Source organism: Pelobates fuscus, chromosome 6 (genome assembly GCF_036172605.1).
Source record: "Pelobates fuscus isolate aPelFus1 chromosome 6, aPelFus1.pri, whole genome shotgun sequence".
NCBI classification, from domain to species: domain Eukaryota; kingdom Metazoa; phylum Chordata; class Amphibia; order Anura; family Pelobatidae; genus Pelobates; species Pelobates fuscus.
Genome location: NC_086322.1, coordinates 29,061,932 through 29,084,416, shown reverse-complemented (window position 1 = coordinate 29,084,416; position 22,485 = coordinate 29,061,932). Strand labels below are relative to the sequence as shown.

At 41.0% G+C, this 22,485-nt stretch overlaps 1 protein-coding gene across 1 annotated transcript in view; it reads left to right on the top strand.

Moving 5' to 3' along the window:
• The window catches only part of LOC134615216 (vomeronasal type-2 receptor 26-like), a 122,751-nt gene that overhangs the window by 22,919 nt on the left and 77,347 nt on the right, over window positions 1–22,485 (top strand). Inside the window, exon 4 of the mRNA XM_063459711.1 lies at window positions 13,688–13,966. Coding sequence (XP_063315781.1) covers window positions 13,688–13,966 — 279 coding nt within the window. The remainder of the gene's footprint in view (window positions 1–13,687; window positions 13,967–22,485) is intronic.

Sequence of the window (22,485 nt, the reverse complement as noted above, 5' to 3'; positions counted from 1 at the left end):
GTAAAGCTGTTGACAGTTTAATTGATATGCTTTCCTAAAGAAGTGAATTTCTAAAGATTTTGAAGGAATGGAAACTGGGTTAAAGACTAGCAGAGAGGGGAAAGGTGTTTCACAGGAATGGTGCCACCCTAGAGAAGTCTTTAAGGCGAGCATGAGATATAGGAGTATGAACAGAGGATAGACATAGGTGCACATACGCCTTTTATGTACTGATAAAACAAAACCTTTTCTATGAAGATGTCTTTTTAGTTTGCTTTAACTTGTTTTTTTTATTAGGCAAACTTGCAATTTTGATGCTGGACCTGTCTATGATTAGGTACTGCTTAAAATTGCAAAAAATGGTAAAAAAAAAAAAAAAAACCTGAATAGGAAGTGTGACAAACTGCCTTTTGTCACTGGGCTTTTATGTGACCAACTGCCCTTTGCCCCTGGCTGTTGGAGGAGCCTGATTGCCAGTCTCCTGCATCATTACTATGGCACTGGTGTGTATGGCCCTTTAAGAACAGTCTGTGGGTACATTGTGACTTTTGTGAACAGTGCCCCTTTAAGACAGTGTCCCCAGACCCTTAAAATACTGTATTCATGGCTTCTTCCCACTTGGTTCGGTAAATGGGGCTTACTGAACCAAGTAGTACACAGGCGGACCACGTAAAAGTGGAAGTGTGGGTTAATTTACCTCCCAGGCTGAGGGGTTGCTGTAGGTTAATTGCCGATCGCTGGGTGGCATCCGTTCGCGTAGTCGAACACGTGGCGGCGGCCATCTTTATTCAGTATTCACGGTCAGCGGTGTGTGCCCTTGAATCCATGGAACTGAAATCAGCTACACATTTGCACGAACACCGCTAACCCTTACCTTCTCCTCCAATTCGACGCTTCAGCTGGAAACTAAGTCCCGTTCAACTATTCGAACGCTATGTTATACTGAGCCATTTGCACGAATGGAACCCGTGTGCTTGCGGTCGGTCACAAAGGACTTCCAGCTAACTTTTTAACCCCTGGAGGAAATTGCATGAAATTTGAGTATGTTGGATTTTGAAGTATGCTGAGTAATACTATGGAGATTAGATGTATAGTTTTAAAGCTATAGTTAATGTGTAAAAAGTATATTTTTCCTGCCTGTGATAATTACATTAACCCATTGTGTACTGTAATTATATCACAGGCAGAGGGGAGGATTTTGTGGGAAAGAATGGGAGTGTTTTACTGTATATTACGTGTTTGATTGGCTGTTCCACAAAACCATGTGGGCGGTATTATGTGTGTAAAACCTGCATAAAAGAAAGCCCTTTGGTGCTGATTAAAGATATCATGCATAGTACATAGTTACATAGTTACATAGCTGAAAAGAGACTTGCGTCCATCAAGTTCAGCCTTCCTCACATATGCTTTTGCTGTTGATCCAAATGAAGGCAAAAAACCTAGTCTGAAGCGCTTCCAATTTTGCAACAAACTAGGAAAAAATTCCTTCTTGACCCCAAAATAGCAGTCAGATGTCTCCTTGGATCAAGAAGCTATTACCCCACTAATTAGAAATTATATCCCTGTATGTTATGTTTTTGTAAGTATTTATCCAATTGCAGTTTAAACATCTGTATAGACTCTGACAAAACCACCTCTTCAGGCAGAGAATTCCATATCCTTATTGCTCTTACTGTAAAAAAACTTTTCTTTTCCTTAGATTAAATCTCCTTTCTTCCAGCCTAAATGTGTGACCTTGTGTCCTATGTATAGCCCTGTTTATGAATAGATTTCCAGATAAAGGTTTGTACGGGCCCCAAATATATTTGTATAATGTTATCATATCCCCTCTCAGGCGCAGTTTTTCCAAACTAAACAGATTTACATTTTTTAACCTTTCTTCGTAACTAAAATGCTCCATTCCTTTTATCAATTTTGTAGCTCGTCTCTGCACTTTTTCTAGTGCCATGATATCTTTCTTTAGAACAGGTGCCCAAAATTGCACAGCATATTCAAGGTGTGGTCTTACCAGTAATTTATAAAGAGGCAAACTTATATTTGCATCACAAGAATTTATGCCCCAATTTATACATGACAAAACCTTACTGGCCTGAGCAACTGCAGATTGACATTGCATTTTGCTGTTTAATATGTTGTCTATAACAATTCCCAAATCCTTCTTGTGTGTGGTTATGCCTAATTCACTACCATTTAGGGTGTAAATTGTTTGTGCATTCTTTTTTTTTTTTTTGAATTCTTTATTTTTGTTGTGCAGGTAAGTACAGAGCATGGTCATGCGCCACAACAGCGTACGTTTACATATAAACATAGATAGGTTAAACAGTGGCATGGAAAACTTGCACATTTTTGTTTTAAAGGCATAGTAAACTAGGCAGGTATGTCTAAACGATAAACTATTAGAGAATGAACAAGCTTGCAGCATCCTGACTTCGTTGGACCTCAGAGTTGCACTTAAGAAAGAAAAACAATAAGATGGTATCAACATTTGTGCCCTTCTGCGATGCTTTGTCATGATCACTATTGTGTTAAGTAATAACTGGTAGTAACTGGTTAACTCTCAGTGTGTCTTAGTGCTTCAGAGGGCTGTCAGAGGGCCACTAACATAGCAATTGTAATTAAGGTGAGTATTCCTTGGGGAAGCACCTCAGCCCTGGGCTGTGAACAGGTCATAGTATAAGATCCTAACTTTTCTAGCATCCTGTGATAGCAATTTTTAACCGTTACTTGTAGAGGACATGCTGGGCTAATGTAACTTGACGATGCTTTATATACAGGTTTGGGTAAGTTTTAACATTGACGAAATGCAGGCTGAACATGTCATATCTAAATATATACGATTTGCTGTGAATTATATTGCTGAATCAAGAGGATTCCATGAGCGAGTAGTACATTGCATATAGTAAAGGAGTAAAACTGAGCTTATTAAAGCACACTGCCTGCTACATTTTTCCTGAATGCTCAAAACAATTGCAATACTGTAAAATAAGAGGCTTCTCAAAACATAATACAACTAACAAAAAAAAAAAAAAAGGGAGATTAAACAGAAAAACGTAAAAGTGAACACGCTTAGAGTTCAATAATGGGTGGTCTGCTGGGCATATGCCCCAGAGAGAGCAAACAAATAAGTCATGTAAAATGAGGGAAATACCGCTGGGTGATAGTGGGTTGATATGCCCAGATGGTTCTAGTCCTCGGGACTGACAGTTTGTGAGTTCTTCTTTATTCAGCCCACACCAGTCAGGTAAAGTCCCGGTGCCCCTAGACAGTGTTCAGTAGTCGAGGTTCTCCCTCTTGTGGGCCTCGGAGGGGCTCTCCGCCTGTGTCTGCCGCAAGTTTCCAGCTGCTCTGGCTCCTGGTCAGCGCCGTGACCGGCACTGTAAGTTGTCGAGTGTGAGGTTGCGCCTTGCTGGGTGAGGGTAGTTGGGACCGCTGAGGTGCGGGCGGGTCGAGCCTGTCGGCGGGACCTTCCCTGAGGCGTGAGGGTGGGTGTGCTGGTGCCCATGAAACCTGGTGCTGTTTCCCCCTGTGCTGGTCCTCGGCTCCGGCAGGGGGGCGCCCTGGAGGTACGAAGCGGACACCCGCCTAGACGGCGCCGGATTGCCGGGCGGATCCATGCGGCTACCGCTCTTATCGCCATCTGAAAGATCCATCTCTGGGCATGAAGCTTTTTCCAAAGGCTGGTGCAGATCCGCTCATAGAACTCTTGTAGTGTCCGAGTTGTGGTAGGCTGTGTCCGTGTCGCCATTTTGTTTGGGCCTGGACGGTCCCATGTTGTCTTGGGCTTTGTGCTTATGGCTTCTGCCATTATGACCTGCTCCGGTGCTGCAGGCTTGCTGTTTGGTTTCGTCGCTTGTCTCCTGGGTAGCCGGGCTTTCTCCCAGGGTTGGATCGGGATAACCCCCACCGATCCGGGGGGGGGAGGGAGCACCATGTATCCCGGGCTGCTTGCGAGAGGACGGGGAAGGCGGCCGTCTCTCCCCTGTTCCCGCGCCCACAGGTCACGTTCATGCATCTTTGGACTCCGTGCACTGTTTTTCTCGAGTGAGGTATCTGGGTGTTCGGTGGGACACACTGAGTCCAGGTAGGATAGTTTCGTGTGGGTGAGCACTTTTTTTCCCCGATTATTTCGTGGCTTTTCAGTTTTAGTTGCCGGAGCTCTGCAGCCATGCGTGTATTCAGGAAGCTGGTCAGGCTCCGCCCCCCCTGTTTGTGCATTCTTAACCCCAAAGTGCATAACTTTGCATTTCTCTACGTTAATTTTCATCTGCCATTTTAGTGCCCAGTCCCCCAATCTACCCAAATCCCTCTGCAGCAAAGCAATATCCTGCTCACATTTTATTACTTTACAAAGTTTTGTGTCATCTGCAAACACTGATACATGGTTTCAATGCCTATTTAGAAACAAAGAAATATAGAAACATGTGACGGCAGATAAGAACCATTCGGCCCATCTAGTCTGCCCAATTTTCTAAATACTATCATTAGTCCCTGGCCTTATCTTATAGTTAGGATAGCCTTATGCCTACCCCACGCATGCTTAAACTCCTTTTCTGTGTTAACATCTACCACTTCAGCTGGAAGGCTATTCCATGCATCCACTACCCTCTCAGTAAAGTAATACTTCCTGATATTATTTTAAAACCTTTGTCTCTCTAATTTAAGACTATGTCCTCTTGTTGTGGTAGTTTTTCTTCTTTTAAATATAGTCTCCTCCTTTACTGTGTTGATTCCCTTTATGTATTTAAATGTTTCTATCATATTCCCCCTGTCTCGTCTTTCCTCCAAGCTATACATGTTAAGATCCTTTAACCTTTCCTGGTAAGTTTAATCCTGCAATCCATGAACCAGTTTAGTAGCCCTTCTCTGAGCTCTCTCTAAGGTATCAATATCCTTCTGAAGATACGGTCTCCAGTACTGCGTACAATACTCCAAGTGAGGTCTCACCAGTGTTCTGTACAATGGCATGAGCGCTTCCCTCTTTCTACTGCTAATACCTCTCCCTATACAACCAAGCATTCTGCTAGCATTTCCTGCTACTCTATTACATTGTCTGCCTACCTTTAAGTCATCAGAAATAATCACCCCTAAATCCCTTTCCTCGGATGTTGAGGTTAGGACTCTATAAAATATTCTGTACTCTGTCCTTTTTTTTACTTCCAATATGCATTATCTTGCACTTATCTACATTAAATGTCAGTTGCCACAACTCTGACCATTTTTCTAGTTTACCTAAATCATTAGCCATTTGGCTTATCCCTCCTGGAACATCAACCCTGTTACATATCTTAGTATCATCAGCAAAAATACATACCTTACCATCAAGACCTCGTTGTACTCTATCCTTAAGCCAATGTTCTACCCAACAACAAGAATATTTATCTAGACCAATTTCTTTTAGTTTGAAGACTAACCTATTGTTAGGAACTGTATCAAATGCCTTGGCAAAATCCAGGTAGATCACATCCACTGCAACATCCTGTTCTATACTTCTACTTACTTCTTCGTAGAATGCAATTAGGTTAGTTTGACATGACCTATGTTTCATAAAACCATACTGATTATTGCTAATAACAAAGTTCTTCCCAATGAATTCCTGAATATTATCCCTTAATAGCCCTTCAAATATTTTCCCAGTCACAGAAGTTAAGCTCACAGGTCTATAATTTCCAGGCAAGGATTTTGAACCCTTTTCAAATATAGGAACAACATTTGCCTTCCTCCAATCCCCCGGTACAATAGCTGAAACAAAAGAATCTTGAAAAATTAAATACCGAGGTTCACTTATTTCCCCACTTAGCTCCTTAAGTACTCGTGGGTGAATACCATCTGGCCCCGGGGCTTTATTTACATTAATTTTCTTTAATAGCTGTAGCACCTTGTCTCGAGTTATCCAATCACAAGTTATCTGCAAGTTTTTTGTAGCAATCATCTTGTACCTTTATGAAGTTTCGGCTCATGTTTGGGGGATTGAAGAATTGCTTACACTCAGGGGATTGCTATAATCACAATACTCCCCAGAGTAAGCTCTTGTAAGAGCTTGATTTTGTTCCTGGTTCCTGCTCTCTGGAATTTGGAGAGGTCAACCTACTGTAAGCTAGACCCTGGTCTTGGGTCCAGAGTGGGGGGGAGGCGGCGAGACACCAACCAAGGTGCGGTGGTTTGAGGGGTCTGCAGTGGTTATGGTGTATGGCAGAGTGCTTGCAGTCCTCGGAAAGCACTATGAGCATCCGTCAACAGAAAGTACCCAGTCGGGGTGCCAGCGGTTCCGTTACAGGAACCTCTTATAGTTTTCTTCCCCTCAGCGATATCTGATGTGTGCCCTGCATAGTTGACAAGTATGTTGTAATCTCTGAAACAATTATTAATAACAACACCATGCACAGAAGAACATAAATATACTGATTTGATTTGAATACATTGTTTTGCATACCTTGCAGCGCTTTTGAGAGGCTCATTTGTCTGCAGTGGGAAAAATCCAAATTTATACTGTTTATACTTTAAATACTGCATGCCACTGCTTTGTCATAGCTTAAATTCGGCATAGGTGACCTTACCATCAAGACCTCGTTGTACTCTATCCTTAAGCCAATGTTCTACCCAACAACAAGAATATTTATCTAGACCAATTTCTTTTAGTTTGAAGACTAACCTATTGTTAGGAACTGTATCAAATGCCTTGGCAAAATCCAGGTAGATCACATCCACTGCAACATCCTGTTCTATACTTCTACTTACTTCTTCGTAGAATGCAATTAGGTTAGTTTGACATGACCTATGTTTCATAAAACCATACTGATTATTGCTAATAACAAAGTTCTTCCCAATGAATTCCTGAATATTATCCCTTAATAGCCCTTCAAATATTTTCCCAGTCACAGAAGTTAAGCTCACAGGTCTATAATTTCCAGGCAAGGATTTTGAACCCTTTTCAAATATAGGAACAACATTTGCCTTCCTCCAATCCCCCGGTACAATAGCTGAAACAAAAGAATCTTGAAAAATTAAATACCGAGGTTCACTTATTTCCCCACTTAGCTCCTTAAGTACTCGTGGGTGAATACCATCTGGCCCCGGGGCTTTATTTACATTAATTTTCTTTAATAGCTGTAGCACCTTGTCTCGAGTTATCCAATCACAAGTTATCTGCAAGTTTTTTGTAGCAATCATCTTGTACCTTTATGAAGTTTCGGCTCATGTTTGGGGGATTGAAGAATTGCTTACACTCAGGGGATTGCTATAATCACAATACTCCCCAGAGTAAGCTCTTGTAAGAGCTTGATTTTGTTCCTGGTTCCTGCTCTCTGGAATTTGGAGAGGTCAACCTACTGTAAGCTAGACCCTGGTCTTGGGTCCAGAGTGGGGGGGAGGCGGCGAGACACCAACCAAGGTGCGGTGGTTTGAGGGGTCTGCAGTGGTTATGGTGTATGGCAGAGTGCTTGCAGTCCTCGGAAAGCACTATGAGCATCCGTCAACAGAAAGTACCCAGTCGGGGTGCCAGCGGTTCCGTTACAGGAACCTCTTATAGTTTTCTTCCCCTCAGCGATATCTGATGTGTGCCCTGCATAGTTGACAAGTATGTTGTAATCTCTGAAACAATTATTAATAACAACACCATGCACAGAAGAACATAAATATACTGATTTGATTTGAATACATTGTTTTGCATACCTTGCAGCGCTTTTGAGAGGCTCATTTGTCTGCAGTGGGAAAAATCCAAATTTATACTGTTTATACTTTAAATACTGCATGCCACTGCTTTGTCATAGCTTAAATTCGGCATAGGTGACCTTACCATCAAGACCTCGTTGTACTCTATCCTTAAGCCAATGTTCTACCCAACAACAAGAATATTTATCTAGACCAATTTCTTTTAGTTTGAAGACTAACCTATTGTTAGGAACTGTATCAAATGCCTTGGCAAAATCCAGGTAGATCACATCCACTGCAACATCCTGTTCTATACTTCTACTTACTTCTTCGTAGAATGCAATTAGGTTAGTTTGACATGACCTATGTTTCATAAAACCATACTGATTATTGCTAATAACAAAGTTCTTCCCAATGAATTCCTGAATATTATCCCTTAATAGCCCTTCAAATATTTTCCCAGTCACAGAAGTTAAGCTCACAGGTCTATAATTTCCAGGCAAGGATTTTGAACCCTTTTCAAATATAGGAACAACATTTGCCTTCCTCCAATCCCCCGGTACAATAGCTGAAACAAAAGAATCTTGAAAAATTAAATACCGAGGTTCACTTATTTCCCCACTTAGCTCCTTAAGTACTCGTGGGTGAATACCATCTGGCCCCGGGGCTTTATTTACATTAATTTTCTTTAATAGCTGTAGCACCTTGTCTCGAGTTATCCAATCACAAGTTATCTGCAAGTTTTTTGTAGCAATCATCTTGTACCTTTATGAAGTTTCGGCTCATGTTTGGGGGATTGAAGAATTGCTTACACTCAGGGGATTGCTATAATCACAATACTCCCCAGAGTAAGCTCTTGTAAGAGCTTGATTTTGTTCCTGGTTCCTGCTCTCTGGAATTTGGAGAGGTCAACCTACTGTAAGCTAGACCCTGGTCTTGGGTCCAGAGTGGGGGGGAGGCGGCGAGACACCAACCAAGGTGCGGTGGTTTGAGGGGTCTGCAGTGGTTATGGTGTATGGCAGAGTGCTTGCAGTCCTCGGAAAGCACTATGAGCATCCGTCAACAGAAAGTACCCAGTCGGGGTGCCAGCGGTTCCGTTACAGGAACCTCTTATAGTTTTCTTCCCCTCAGCGATATCTGATGTGTGCCCTGCATAGTTGACAAGTATGTTGTAATCTCTGAAACAATTATTAATAACAACACCATGCACAGAAGAACATAAATATACTGATTTGATTTGAATACATTGTTTTGCATACCTTGCAGCGCTTTTGAGAGGCTCATTTGTCTGCAGTGGGAAAAATCCAAATTTATACTGTTTATACTTTAAATACTGCATGCCACTGCTTTGTCATAGCTTAAATTCGGCATAGGTGAATTTATTTTTTATTCTGAGAACTGCTGAGAATAAATATTTTTTGTTCTGCCAGATTTTAAAAGAAAAAAGAAGCTGTCTGGCAGAAATAGGTACAGATAACTTACTGACTTACCAGAAAGCAGCCCGCAGGTAATGCCAGATTTTGCTATTAAATTGGCATGCAGTGCCTGGATTAATATTGCCCAGGCCCTGGCAGGATGCCTAACTGTGCACTCACCCTGAACTTTGGGCTTTGTTCTGTGAATGAAGCAACTGAGTGTTTTGTGTGGTGGCTGGATGTTGTGTATGTTTGAGTGTTGTGTGGATAGTGGGAGTCTGGGGGAAGTAGTGAAGGCTGAGAGATGTATGGAGTGGGAGGTTGGGTAAGTGTGCCTGTGTTTGCTTGGTGAGTGTTGTGTGTGTTCTGGCTGGATATTGTGTGTGTGAAGTCTGGTTGTGGCTGAGTGGTGTATGTGTGGAGCAGTCTGTGCTGTGTGATGAGCAGTGTATGTGTTGGGGAAGAATTGTAGTGAGAATGTGAAAAAAAACTCCCTTTACTTTTTCATTTGCTCCACTCTTGTAAAAGGCGAGCAGCAGATTGGGGGTGAATAAAAAAAAAAAAAAAGTGTAAATATATCATTCATGTTGGTACTCTTGTATGTACACCTCAATTCTGTCTGAGGTTTATTCAATAAACTACAAACTGCAGAGAATCGAAACCTAAATTGCAAAATTCAGGTTACAATCATTACATTGTAAGCTGGGCTGGATACTTTTTCAAAATCATTTATTTTAGCCTAAATTCTGCAATTTCATTTTTAATTCACTGGGACTTGGTGTTTGTTAATAAACCCTCAGTCTTTCATAGCTGACAATCCCTTTCCCTCATAGTCGTTATTCCTCTCTCTTAAAAAAAGAGACATACCAGACCCCAAACCACTCCAGCTTGGTGACATGCTTTACTGGTTTACTGCATGTCTCCCTTGTCCCAACTCATATAAGTGCAGATTTCAAGATAAATCAGCGCGTCCATGAATTCATAAAGAAATTTCCTCTAACTGTCATCCTGACAAGGAGGGTTTCCTTATTCAAACTGCTTGACTCCTCATTCAAGTGGAAGTTAGAATTTCCATATAGAAATTGCTGAATTTAATTTTCACATTCACATGAATTGTTGCTCGTGTAGTTATTTGGCACAGAGATGAAAGGAGATTGTCACTAATATTATAGCTATATACACACTCGTGTCCATACACACTGCCATATAGTTATGCGATCACACAATTCCTACATTCACACTATACAATACATACCATAACCATATACACACTGCCCAATACAAATATGCATCCACACTCACACACCCTATACACACTCAGTTTTACATTGATATGCTATAGAGTGACACTTATAGATGCATGGGTACACACAGACACTACCATATACATACATACATATACACACTGCCTTGTGCATACATGCATACACACATTCATACACACACTGTATATATCCACATTGCTTGTCCATTCCTATTTGTCCGCAAATACCTGCACAGTGTAAACAAACGTTATTAGTGCGAGGGGTGGTAGAAGGCAACAGTTTGTTATACTGAAGCACAGCTTTATCATGCACCTCTTTGTTTACCTTAGTTATTCTTGATGATTTAAACTAAGTCATATATTTCAGGCTGATTATATCATTAGTGACTATTAGGGAAGCTATTTGGTGAAGAAGTATGGTAGGTCCCTGAGTGTTCTCCTGTTACACACCCCTTTATTTCCTCCTTTATAATTCTGATGATCTAAACTAGCATATTTGGGAGTCTGTCATTTGAAGTACAGTAATTCTTAAAGAAGACGTAATACATATAGGCACATTTACACGACATATGGGGGTTAGAGTAGCAATATAGAATTGATGTGTGTGGAGTCCTTTTATCAAATTTATGGTTATAACGTTAAATACATTATAATAACTACACAAGTCTGTCCTTCTGTGGTAATAAAAATGCCCTCTTCTTTCCAAATGTTAGTGTTGACCTCCCTATTAGCCCCACTTAATAAATAAAGCTTTCGATTTGGGAGACACACTTTCTATTTTCTAACTTTGGTTGGAAGGCTGTGATATGAGAAGGGACTGAAAGGTTATGTGGTAGAGGCTACAGGATGCCCCAGGAACATCTGGAACGTATGTTAAATTGTCGTACAAACATTGTACAAACATTGTTGTATGTTAATTGTTGTATGTTAAATTGTTGTACAAATTGTTGTACAAACATTCAGAACCAGAGTTCATGTGTAGGAATGCTTAATATGTAATACGTAGTTAATACATTTTGAGATAAGTATAGGCTTGCTAATAGGTTATTAATTGCTGCAGTATGGGTGTAACGCTTGTATTTCCTCTGTACCTATGAAAAACGTTATCTATTATATATAAGCATTGTTTAGTTGTGTGGCGGACCGCCTAGCACCCCGACAGGGTGCCTCTGCCAATCACTGCTTCTTAGCAACACAGAGTACTCCTATGCACTCCACCAGACACCATAACCACCGTAATCCACACTGCCAACGTTACAGATTGGTTCAGGTCTCATCGTCCTCCACCCTGGACCCAAGACCAGGATCCAGCTTCCAGTGCGTAGACCTCTCCTACTACAGAGAGTATAGCAGGATAGCTCTTACAAGAGCTAGGGAGTTTAGTAATTAGAGCAATCCCCAGAGTGAATATAGCTGTCCCCTCCACACATGAGACGAGGCTCTATGTTAGGGTGAAGAGGAACTCATTTAATGGCAGCCCCAACTGGCCTTATATGCAGGTCCCCATGCAAGGGATTTACTCTAACATATTTCAGCGGCATTCCCCACTGGACCTGAGAGATGACTATAACAAAGTACATACTTTACTTATATTGGCTCTCAGGTCCAGGACACTGCCATACAAACCATGATAATCCCTCCCCTGTGCCTGAGAGATAATTGAGTCAGGAACTGTACTAAACTCAATTATCTCCAGGCACATAAATTATACATACATTTTAACAACCTCCCGAAGGTACCCCCAAAACAGATGGAAACCCCACAAATGTCACATTCCCTGATAGCCCCCAATCTGGGGGACCAACATATTCAAAAATCATCCAGATCAGTCTAGGGGTTCAGTATTTCCATGGAGGTCATGATTTGACTGATCGTACATGAGGATCCTGCCCAAAAGAGTTCCATGAAATCAGGTCGGACTCTTTCAGGAGTTCACAATACAACAGAAATGCGAATGCAACCATGTACACTTAGTCTGTGTCCCTTGTTCGGGAGTTTGTTCCCACCGAATGCCGCTCTTCTCAAACGAATGGATTTGAACATACGTGGAGATGGAAGTCTCATTGGTGTTCGCGCCTACGAGTGTCCGATTATAGTTCCATGCACTCGATGACCAAACACCGCTGCATGTGTTCATGGCTAAGGATGGCCACATAGCCAACCATTTAGAATGTTGTGGTTAGAGCTTGTTAACGAAGTCAATAGGGTTAACAAGCGACACACTCCACTTCCAGATGGTCTCTTCGTTCGGTTGTCTGTTTGGCACATGAACACAGCAAACATAATCCGTTTGGTACATCTAATGTACTGAACTTGGTGATTCAAAAGGCATGAAGGAAGCCTTTTCACAGTCCTGAACCAAGGTCTTACATCTGGGCCATAGTCCTGGGGCAGGAGGCTGGCTAGCAGACCCCTCCAGAAGCATGTGGTGAGTTTCTGTTCGCCACAAGTTGTAACGGATTGCTCAGTGTTTTGCAGACATTAGTCTGGCTGAGACTGGCAGGCCATAAAATAAATAATTGTTTGCTTCCTGAGAACCTGTGTCCAGTCTCTTATGTGCTTCTTCGCCTTGCATTCCTGCTACAGTTATACCTCATGTCAGCTCTACTGATGGCTGGACATAGGTGAATGCAGTTTAAAATGGTTGTTTACTCAATTAATGATCTTTAATCTAACATTATTTATCCTCAAAGGTGCCCAAAAAGGTAGTTTCCCAGATGTTGTAGAACTACAACTTCCATGATGCTCTGCAGGCCTTTGGAAGCTGTAGTGTTAAAACATCTGGGGATCTACATTTTGGGAACCCTTACTCTAAGTATTATACTTAGGTATATATTGCAACTGAATTCAAAATGTTATTTTCAACCTATGTAATGTACTTTGGATAAGGGTGCTATTTAGGCATTCTCTAAGTGGCACTGTTGATGCTTCATTCGGCGTTCAGTATTCCATGCATTCAAATGAAATTCCGATCGGAAACAAAAAGTCCCGAATTGCGTCCTAACAGGAATGAACTCATTCTGTTAGTACGCAATTTGGTAGTTTCACCGGCGTTCGAACGCCGAATGAAGCAACAGAAGGAAGGTGAGTATTGTGGGAAAATTGCTTTGACCACAGGAAATGGAACTTAGCTCCTCCCCTGGGTCAAAGCTGGGCAAGCGGAGAAAAAATATATAAGACAAAATAGTCCCTACTTTGTCTCATGTTTTAAAGAAAACTAGACCAGATAGGAGAAAATTAAGAACAGATCCTGAGAGATGGAGTGAAGAGGAAACGATTGGGGGAAGGTAAGTTCAGCATGACAGTGACACTTTAAATAAATAAATGTTTATGTCTATAATACAAATAATGTATTTTTTCCAATTACAGTCCCGTCATCCAGAGTTATTTAAATCTTCTTAATTTTATTTTTGCCATCGAGAGGATGAATGCAATGAAACTCATTTCGCGAAACATCACGCTGGGATATTATGTATTTGATTCATGTACAGACGCAAGGAAAGCTGTAAGAAGTGTTCTACAGATTCTCTCTGGGCCAAGAAAGACTGTTCCTAATTATTCCTGTATGGATCATAACAAACTGGCTGGTTTTATCGGTGATCACCATTCACTAACAACAATCCCTTTAGCTGAGATTCTGAGTGTGTATGGCTATTCACAGGTGACTAAAACGACTTCATCATATTTAAAACTTATTTTCTGCTGTGGTTACCTCATTTTGGAAGTGTCTCATAACTGTACAAATTTGTTTAGTTTTCCCTATGACATGCAAACCTCCTTTTTATATTAAGAGACATCAGTTATTCTCCCACTCTGTATACAAGTGAGAAAAAGGAGCAATACTGTACATGTTTATAATATATTTTATAGTTATGATTCTGCTGTAAGATAAATAATCACTAATAAACATGAACATAAACACTGCTGATTAACCTTTAATATTTTCATTACCTTATTATTAAACCTCTTGGAATATTTACTGGCACACACTATTATAAAGTACAGTTCACAGTAGAGATGCTTATAAGGACATTTTCCAGTCAACGAGCAGAATATAAGGCACTATTAGTTAGAGTGCAGATTAGACACAAGGAACATTGTGAGTGTCCATTGCTTCCTTGTGCCTAGGTTGCAGATGCAGACGACAGTGGCAGTGTATCTCTCAGACTCTATTCACCTCCTATGTGGTCTCTATTCCTTTTCATGGCCCATTTTAGGTCAATTCGTTTTCTCAGAGCACACAGGTTAGTTGATATGTGGTTAGAAATTACAGGGAGTGAGAGGAGATAATAAGAGGTAAGTCAAGGACATACCTCTTATTTCAGAACCTACCCAAGCCGCCTGGTAACAGTGGGTTTCTGCAATGTGAACCAGCAGTATCAAGGCATGTGCAATGTGCTTTCACATGTGATACACCAACTTTGTGCTTCTCTGCATAGCATATCTATGCAACAAGGCTGCCTTATTGTATATAAAGTTGTCACATAGTGTGCAAGATTGGGAAATTATTTTCCACTTAAGTGTTGTAGCTTCGAAAACAATATTTATCATTTTTTATTTAGTCAAATGTAAGCCTGAAATTGTATTTTTTAGAGATTTCACATCAGATCTTGCCCAGTTCATTATAAAGTCTAACACAAGCTAGAGAGGCTTATAAGAACATTTCACAATCAGCAAGCAGAGTATAAGTAACTAGTAGTTAAACTTCAGAGTAGACATGATTGGATGTCCCCTACCACCATTACTTTTTAGTTTAGCTAAGCCACAGATCATTGTTTTAGATAGATTTGGGGAGTTTTATTTTTTTTCTAGGTTAAAGGATAAAGTGCTAACTCCCTAGACACATATTGTATAACTAGTGCAGGTATGCATTTTATATTCCTGGGCTAATTGTTTTATCAATAACAATGGTGTGCCACCAAGACAAGAAAACAGGGCCATCTATTCTTAGTTCTGCTTTTCTGCTGGTGCCAGTCAGGGGAATATTTTCCTAAGAAGTCATCTAAATGCTATCTCCTCCAAGTACTACCTTGTTTCAATTAATTCACTGGATTCATATGTCTTGGACAACTTCTGGATGTTTCTATAAAACTAAAATATTATGTACATTTATACATATAAAATAGCTTACTGAATAGGAAATATTTGTAAGATGGAAATAAATTCATAGCATTAATACTTAAAAAAAAACTGTAATCAACAAATAAAAAAATGTGTTTAATTAATTAATGTATTAAATTAATTAATACAACAGAAGCAGCACCTAAAGTGCAGTGGTCCAAAAACACACTGCATACAAAAAATAAAATACAAAGTGTGCTGTGCTTTACACAGAAAAGTGCATATATGACACACACAAGGGGTAGAACTGTAATATTGCAGCACAATATACTAAAATACTGTAGTACAATATACAGGTTTACTACAATGAAGTGACTAAGTTTGTGCAAACCATATTATCTATGCATGTGCAAAATACATCAAAGTGCACTTTTTGTGTTTGGACATAATTGAGTTTAGTATAGTGCTTGACTCAATTATCTCCTAAAAAAAAGGGGAAGGCTTATTGTATAGTATGTGGGAGTGTCATGCAATTAATCACTGTTCTTATTGGTTTGTCAGTTTGTATCCCTGTCCACAACAAGGTCCATGTGGATGTCACCCTTGCATGGGGGCCTGTGGGTGTCACCCTTGCATGTGGCTACCATTAAAACAGAATGCTTTACCTCTTCATGAAGTCTTGGCTCATGTTTGGGGGATTGGAGAACTACATATACTCTGGGGATTGCTATATCACAATACTCCCCTGAGCATATCCACTAGCTCTTATAAGAGCTGTTCCTGCTATGCTCTCTGGACTAGGAGAGGTCTACCCACTGGAAGCTGGATCCTGGGCTTGGGTCCACGGTGGGTGGAGGACGGCGAGAACCCAACCAGCTGCGGCGGTTCATGGTGTCTGCGGTGGTTATGGTGTTCCAGTACAGTGCTTATGGTGCTCGTAAGTACTAGGAAGCAGCGATTGACGGAGGTACCCGGTCAGTGTGTCAGGTGGTCCGTCACAACTGTCTTTATTAGCAAGTTATTAAAAATAAGCAGCTAGCAGTCAGCTAGGCGTAGAACATCACCGGGTCCCTCTGTGTAAACATTTTGTCTGTGGTATAGTGGGCTTCTGTAAGATCCATCAGGCTCACTCTTCGGGGCTGGCTGTACACTCGATCGGGATACTTTCAGCAAGCGGGGTTAGTGTAATGACGTCTCCGCCTAATCAGATGACGCGTTTTGCCGAATCACCTGCTGTCACATTTTCATCCGCTTATAAAAATGTGATTAATGGAATTTACTGTTCAGACAGGAAAAGTTGTGCCGAGCAGCAATCAAATCCACAGCAGGGTTTGTGCTTAGCAGCAATTATGCAATTGGAAATCTGGTAACTGCCTTTGGGGTCAAAGGCCGATTACACCCTGTCAGATCCAGAGTTCTCATCCTGCTCAGTGCCCTGTCGTGGTTTCCCTTGTGGCTGTCTGAGAGCGCATTATCGATTCTGGTAATTCTGATTATTTGACTTTGGCATTGTTTTCTGGTATTCTTGACCCCTGGCTTTTCCTTATTGTTGTGTCTCTTTCTGTATCCCTTGACCTCGGCTATTCCTGACCATTCTTGGGTACGTTAGTCTGGCCATTCTAAGGTCCGGCATACGTTACCTATCAGTCCTCTGTGTTACACAATTCTACGTGCTGGATCATACTGTAATCCTGACATTATGACAGGGCCATAGATCCTGTAGAATTGTGTAAGCACATAGCTGCTTGCGAAAGGAAAATGGAGGATAATGATCACCGCATGGATCAATTTGCCCTGGCCTTCAGTACGCTTCTTACCCAAACAGCGCACCTGCAACCTTTGGCCTCACCCCCACCTTATGTACCTCCACCTATTGTACACAAGGCACCTACTATCTCCCTATCTCCTCCCCTGCATTTTTATGGTAATATTCAAGAATGCCGGGGATTTCTTAACCAAATGGAGTATCATTTTGAGGCCTCACCAGGATCTTTTCCCACAGACAGAGCTAAAATTGGTTACCTAATGAATCAGTTAAATGGTAAAGATTTAGCTTGGGCCAATCCATTATGGGAGAGTAATAGGAGTGTGGCACACAATTACCAGGAGTTCCTTACGGAATTCAAAGTTACATTTGAACCTTTAGACAGAGAAGAAGACGCCTCTACCGCCCTGATGCATATCAGACAGGGGAACCGGTCTATCTTGGAATATGCCATAGAATTTCGTACCCTAGCTTCCGAGGTAGACTGGACTAATAGTGGGTTAATCTCTGCATTTAAAAAGGGATTATCTGAAACTATGCTAGATGAGCTTGCCGCCAAAGACTTACCCAAAAAGCTTAATGAATTTATCACTTTTGTCATGCAGATTGATAATAGGCTGAGAACCAGAGAAGCTACTAGAAACAAGACCAGATGCATGAGTATGCATTTAGCACCAGACCAGACGCATGAGTATGCATTTAGCACCCTGTTTCTCCAGACCTATTGTCCCTGAAATTCCTGTACAGTCTGAACCCGAACCCATGTAGTTGGGGGTCACTAGACTGTCAGAAGCAGAAAGACAATATAGGAGAAAAGAAGGCCTATATCTATACTGCGGTAGGAAGGGACATGTGAGAAACAATTTTCCCATACGGCCGGAAAACTACCGCACCTTAAGGGGACAGGTCTTAGGTGTAATGGAAACGTCCTCTGAAAAGAATAAAAATAGGTTTCTCCTTGACATTTCTATCGCCTTTGACAAAAATAACTTTTCATGCACATCCCTGATGGATTCAGGTGCTGCTGGAAACTTCATCGACGTTCAATTTGTCAAGGGTAATACTATACGTATCAAAGAGAGACTATCACCCCTAGTTGTTGAATCTATTGATGGGAGACCACTTTCACAACCATTGATAACGCATGAAACCTTATCCATTAATATTTCCATTGGTGCAGGCTAGAGTTCACTGACCCACTGGACCACCAGGGATAGTGCCTGAACCCCCCTATCAGATACCACCGTGCCGGATCTCCCCCCTTCACAGGCTAAAGGTAAGAAGGGAAGGGGGGACATAATGCCTATTTTTTTTTTTACCCCCCAAACACTCAATCCCTTCTAACATTCACACCCATCACACACATCATCCACAGCACTCTCACCCTCAGCACTCTCACACACATCATCCACAGCACTCTCACCCTCAGCACTCTCACACACATCATCCACAGCACTATCACCCTCAGCACTTTCACACACATCATCCACAGCACTATCACCCTCAGCACTCTCACACACACACACATCATCCACAGCACTATCACCCTAAGCACTCTCACACACATCATCCACAGCACTATCACCCTCAGCACTCTCACACACATCATCCACAGCACTATCACCCTCAGCACTCTCACACACACACACATCATCCACAGCACTATCACCCTAAGCACTCTCACACACATCATCCACAGCACTATCACCCTCAGCACTCTCACACACATCATCCACAGCAATATCACCCTCAGCACTCTCACACACATCATCCACAGCACTATCACCCTCAACACTCTCACACACATCATCCACAGCACTATCACCCTCAGCACTCTCACACACATCATCCACAGCACTATCACCCTCAGCACTCTCACACACACATCATCCACAGCAATATCACCCTCAGCACTCTCACACACATCATCCACAGCACTATCACCCTCAACACTCTCACACACATCATCCACAGCACTATCACCCTCAGCACTCTCACACACACATCATCCACAGCACTATCACACACATCACCCTCAGCACTCTCACACATCATCCACAGCACTATCACCCTCAGCACTATCACACACATCACCCTCAGCACTCTCAGACATCATCCACAGCACTATCACCCTCAGCACTCTCACACACATCACACTCAGCACTATCACAAAACACATCATACACAGCACTGTCACACACATCACACACAGCACTCTTACACATCATCCACAGCACTATCACACTCGGCACTCTCACATACATCGCACTCACACACACATCACACTCACCACTATCACAAAACACATCATACACAGCACTCTCACACACATTATACACAGCACCCTCACACACATCACACACAGCATCATACACACATACTGCACCCCTCACATACACACAGAACCTCCCCAACACACTGCACCACACACATACACAATACTTCCAAACATATGTATATATATATATATATATATATATATATTTATATAATATATGTATGTGTGTATATATATACATATATTTAAACACACACACACACACACACTACATTCCTGACATACACACTCTGGATCCCCTATACACACACTAGATTTATTGTAAGCAAACACATACGACACCCCTAAACACACACTCTGTACAAACACTACATCACCTACACACACACACACTATAGCCTGTATGCACACACTTGCTACATCCCCTATACACACATTCTCTACAGCCCCTAGCCACATATGCATTACATTACACCACAAACACAACACGACTAAACCGACCTTATTACACAATACCACACCACAATCAGCTCACTCTATACACGCACACACACACAATCCCACAAGCAGGCTCCAAACACATGCACAATACTCTTTCCTGGCATTTTTGTCTCCTGGTATCCATTTATAGAGACACCAGAGACAAGTTGCAAGGAAACACAGTGCAAGCATGTTATTAAATTTGCTTGCGCTGTGCAGAACAAATACAGGGCTTTTTCTCATGCTAGAGCTCTTTAGCAGAGCTCTGCGCATGGTCTGCCCTGGCCTGCACTTAGTGATGACAAAACACACCTTCTCTGCCCCGCCCCCTTCTTAGTGGGCCGCTGTGATAAAAAAATGCCTGTGCCGAATTTTTATCCCAGTCCGGCCCTGGTGCCTTATATAAGGAAGAGATTACATTTCAGGTGATTGCATCTCCTTCTTGTCCTATCATATTAGGATCCCATGGCTTAGCAAGTATAACCCTCATATTGACTGGGCTAATGGGGAAATATTAGAATGGGGTAAGGATTGTAATGAAAGATGCATATTGCATGTCACCAAAAGAGTGGGCACTATTGAATTACCCACTAGTACACATCAAAATCCCGAGATCCCTATACAATACCAAGACATTAAAGAAGTATACATCAAGACTCAGTCTAATACTCTACCTCCTCACAGACCGTATGACTGTTCCATTAACTTACTACCAGGCGCTATGCCACCTAAGGGAGCAGTCTATGCTCTATCTCCTCAGGAGAGTAGTGTAATGGAGGAACACATTAAAGATTCATTGAATAAACGCCATATATAAAATCATCCTCGCCTGCTGGTGCAGGATTCTTTTTTGTATCTAAAAAGGATGGTGAGTTGCGCCCATGTATCGATTACAGGGCATTGAACAAATCACTATTAAGAACGTCTACCCCATTCCTCTTATTGCTGAGTTATTTGACAGACTCCAGGGCGCTAAAAAGTTTACTGAGCTTGACCTTAGAAGCGCTTACAATTTAGTGAGAATCAAGGAAAACCACAAGTGGAAGACTGCATTTAATACCAGAAGTGGACACTGTGGGGATATTTATGGGATGATAATATTAAACAGTCGAGAATTGCCCACTATTTCAATTCGCTTAGATCTTAGCGATTGTTATCATGTAAGTGAAATGTATTCCATACAAATAAAATCACAATTTGTTATAAAAATAGACATAATTTATTGTGACAAATAATATAATAATAATATTAGGCAGCATGCATGATAATAATCAGTAAATATTTAGTATAACATATGTATGCAATACAATGGCAATGTTAAAACACATTCCAATGGCTAACAGCATCAACTATCAAGACTTTAGATTTATGAGGGTATTTCACAGACAGAAAGTAAAACTTCACACAGTCCAGCGAAAAGCCATAAAACCGTAGCTAACAGTTAAATCAACTGAGTAACCCTTTCAATGCTGGCTAGATCCTCCTAGGCATATAATATCCTATTCTCATGTAATTTTCAATTAAAATAACATCAGCTCATTAATTATTTCCTGGAACCATCTAATAAGAATAATCTACCAGATTCTATAAGCCGAATTTTAATTTGCCTAAAAAGATATCTTATCTTATTTAGAGCAAATCAATACACCTGGATAAAAATATCGGTATGCTAACACGTGATAATATCACACTAATATATAATTATTCTTAATTCCACCTGCAGAATGGAATGTTTATAACTATATATTCTTTAGTTAACTAAGATTTCTAAATATTGAAATCTGACCGTGATTTATCCAGTTTTATCATGCTATTAGATTTTTTATTAATTTAGATTAATTAAATAAAACCAGCATAATTACCAGTTAAGTAGATATTCTCATCAGATGCTCTTAGGTAGTCCCAGGAACTTGAATGCGTGTATGATTAGTTATATGGAGGTATGTAAGTAATAGTAAAAAAAATAGTGTTGCTTAGAAAGTAAGAGTAAAATTCTAAGTGTCCAGGAGTGTTTCTTGAGTGTTAGTCCCAGAGTGAATATTTGTCCTGGATCTCTTTGAATGTCCAAATCTGAAAGCCCAAACTCCAACCAACTCACTTCTCTCTTCCCTTTGTCCTAACATTTAAAGGGCCAGACTCTCTGTACGTTATTAGTTGATAAGGCCAATAGGAAACTGAAGGTGTGGTAAAACTGCAGATTGTAATTTAGGTATTTGGTCCATAGAGGGCAGTCTCGCCTCACTAAACCTTCCTATCCAGGAAAGAGTTAACTTTTCCTGCTGACTATTTTGACGTAATTTGGCTTATCTAAAATAACAACCATAACTTAAATTTACTTGTCAGTTCAAAGCGTTGCCTCAGTCTTTGTGGCTACGATTTTGATCGTAATTTCTAAAATTGACAGTTGTAAACTTAATTTCAACCCTTCTTACAATGGGACCTTGTAAAATGTAGAAAGTCAAATTAATTACTTCTTCTCTGTCACTAATGTCTGTGTTTGGAATTATTTCTATTCCATTAACATTTAAACAGAGCATTCCATTCCCCTGCTTCATTGCTTATCACTTGGCTTGTTTATATAATGCATTCCTTAGCT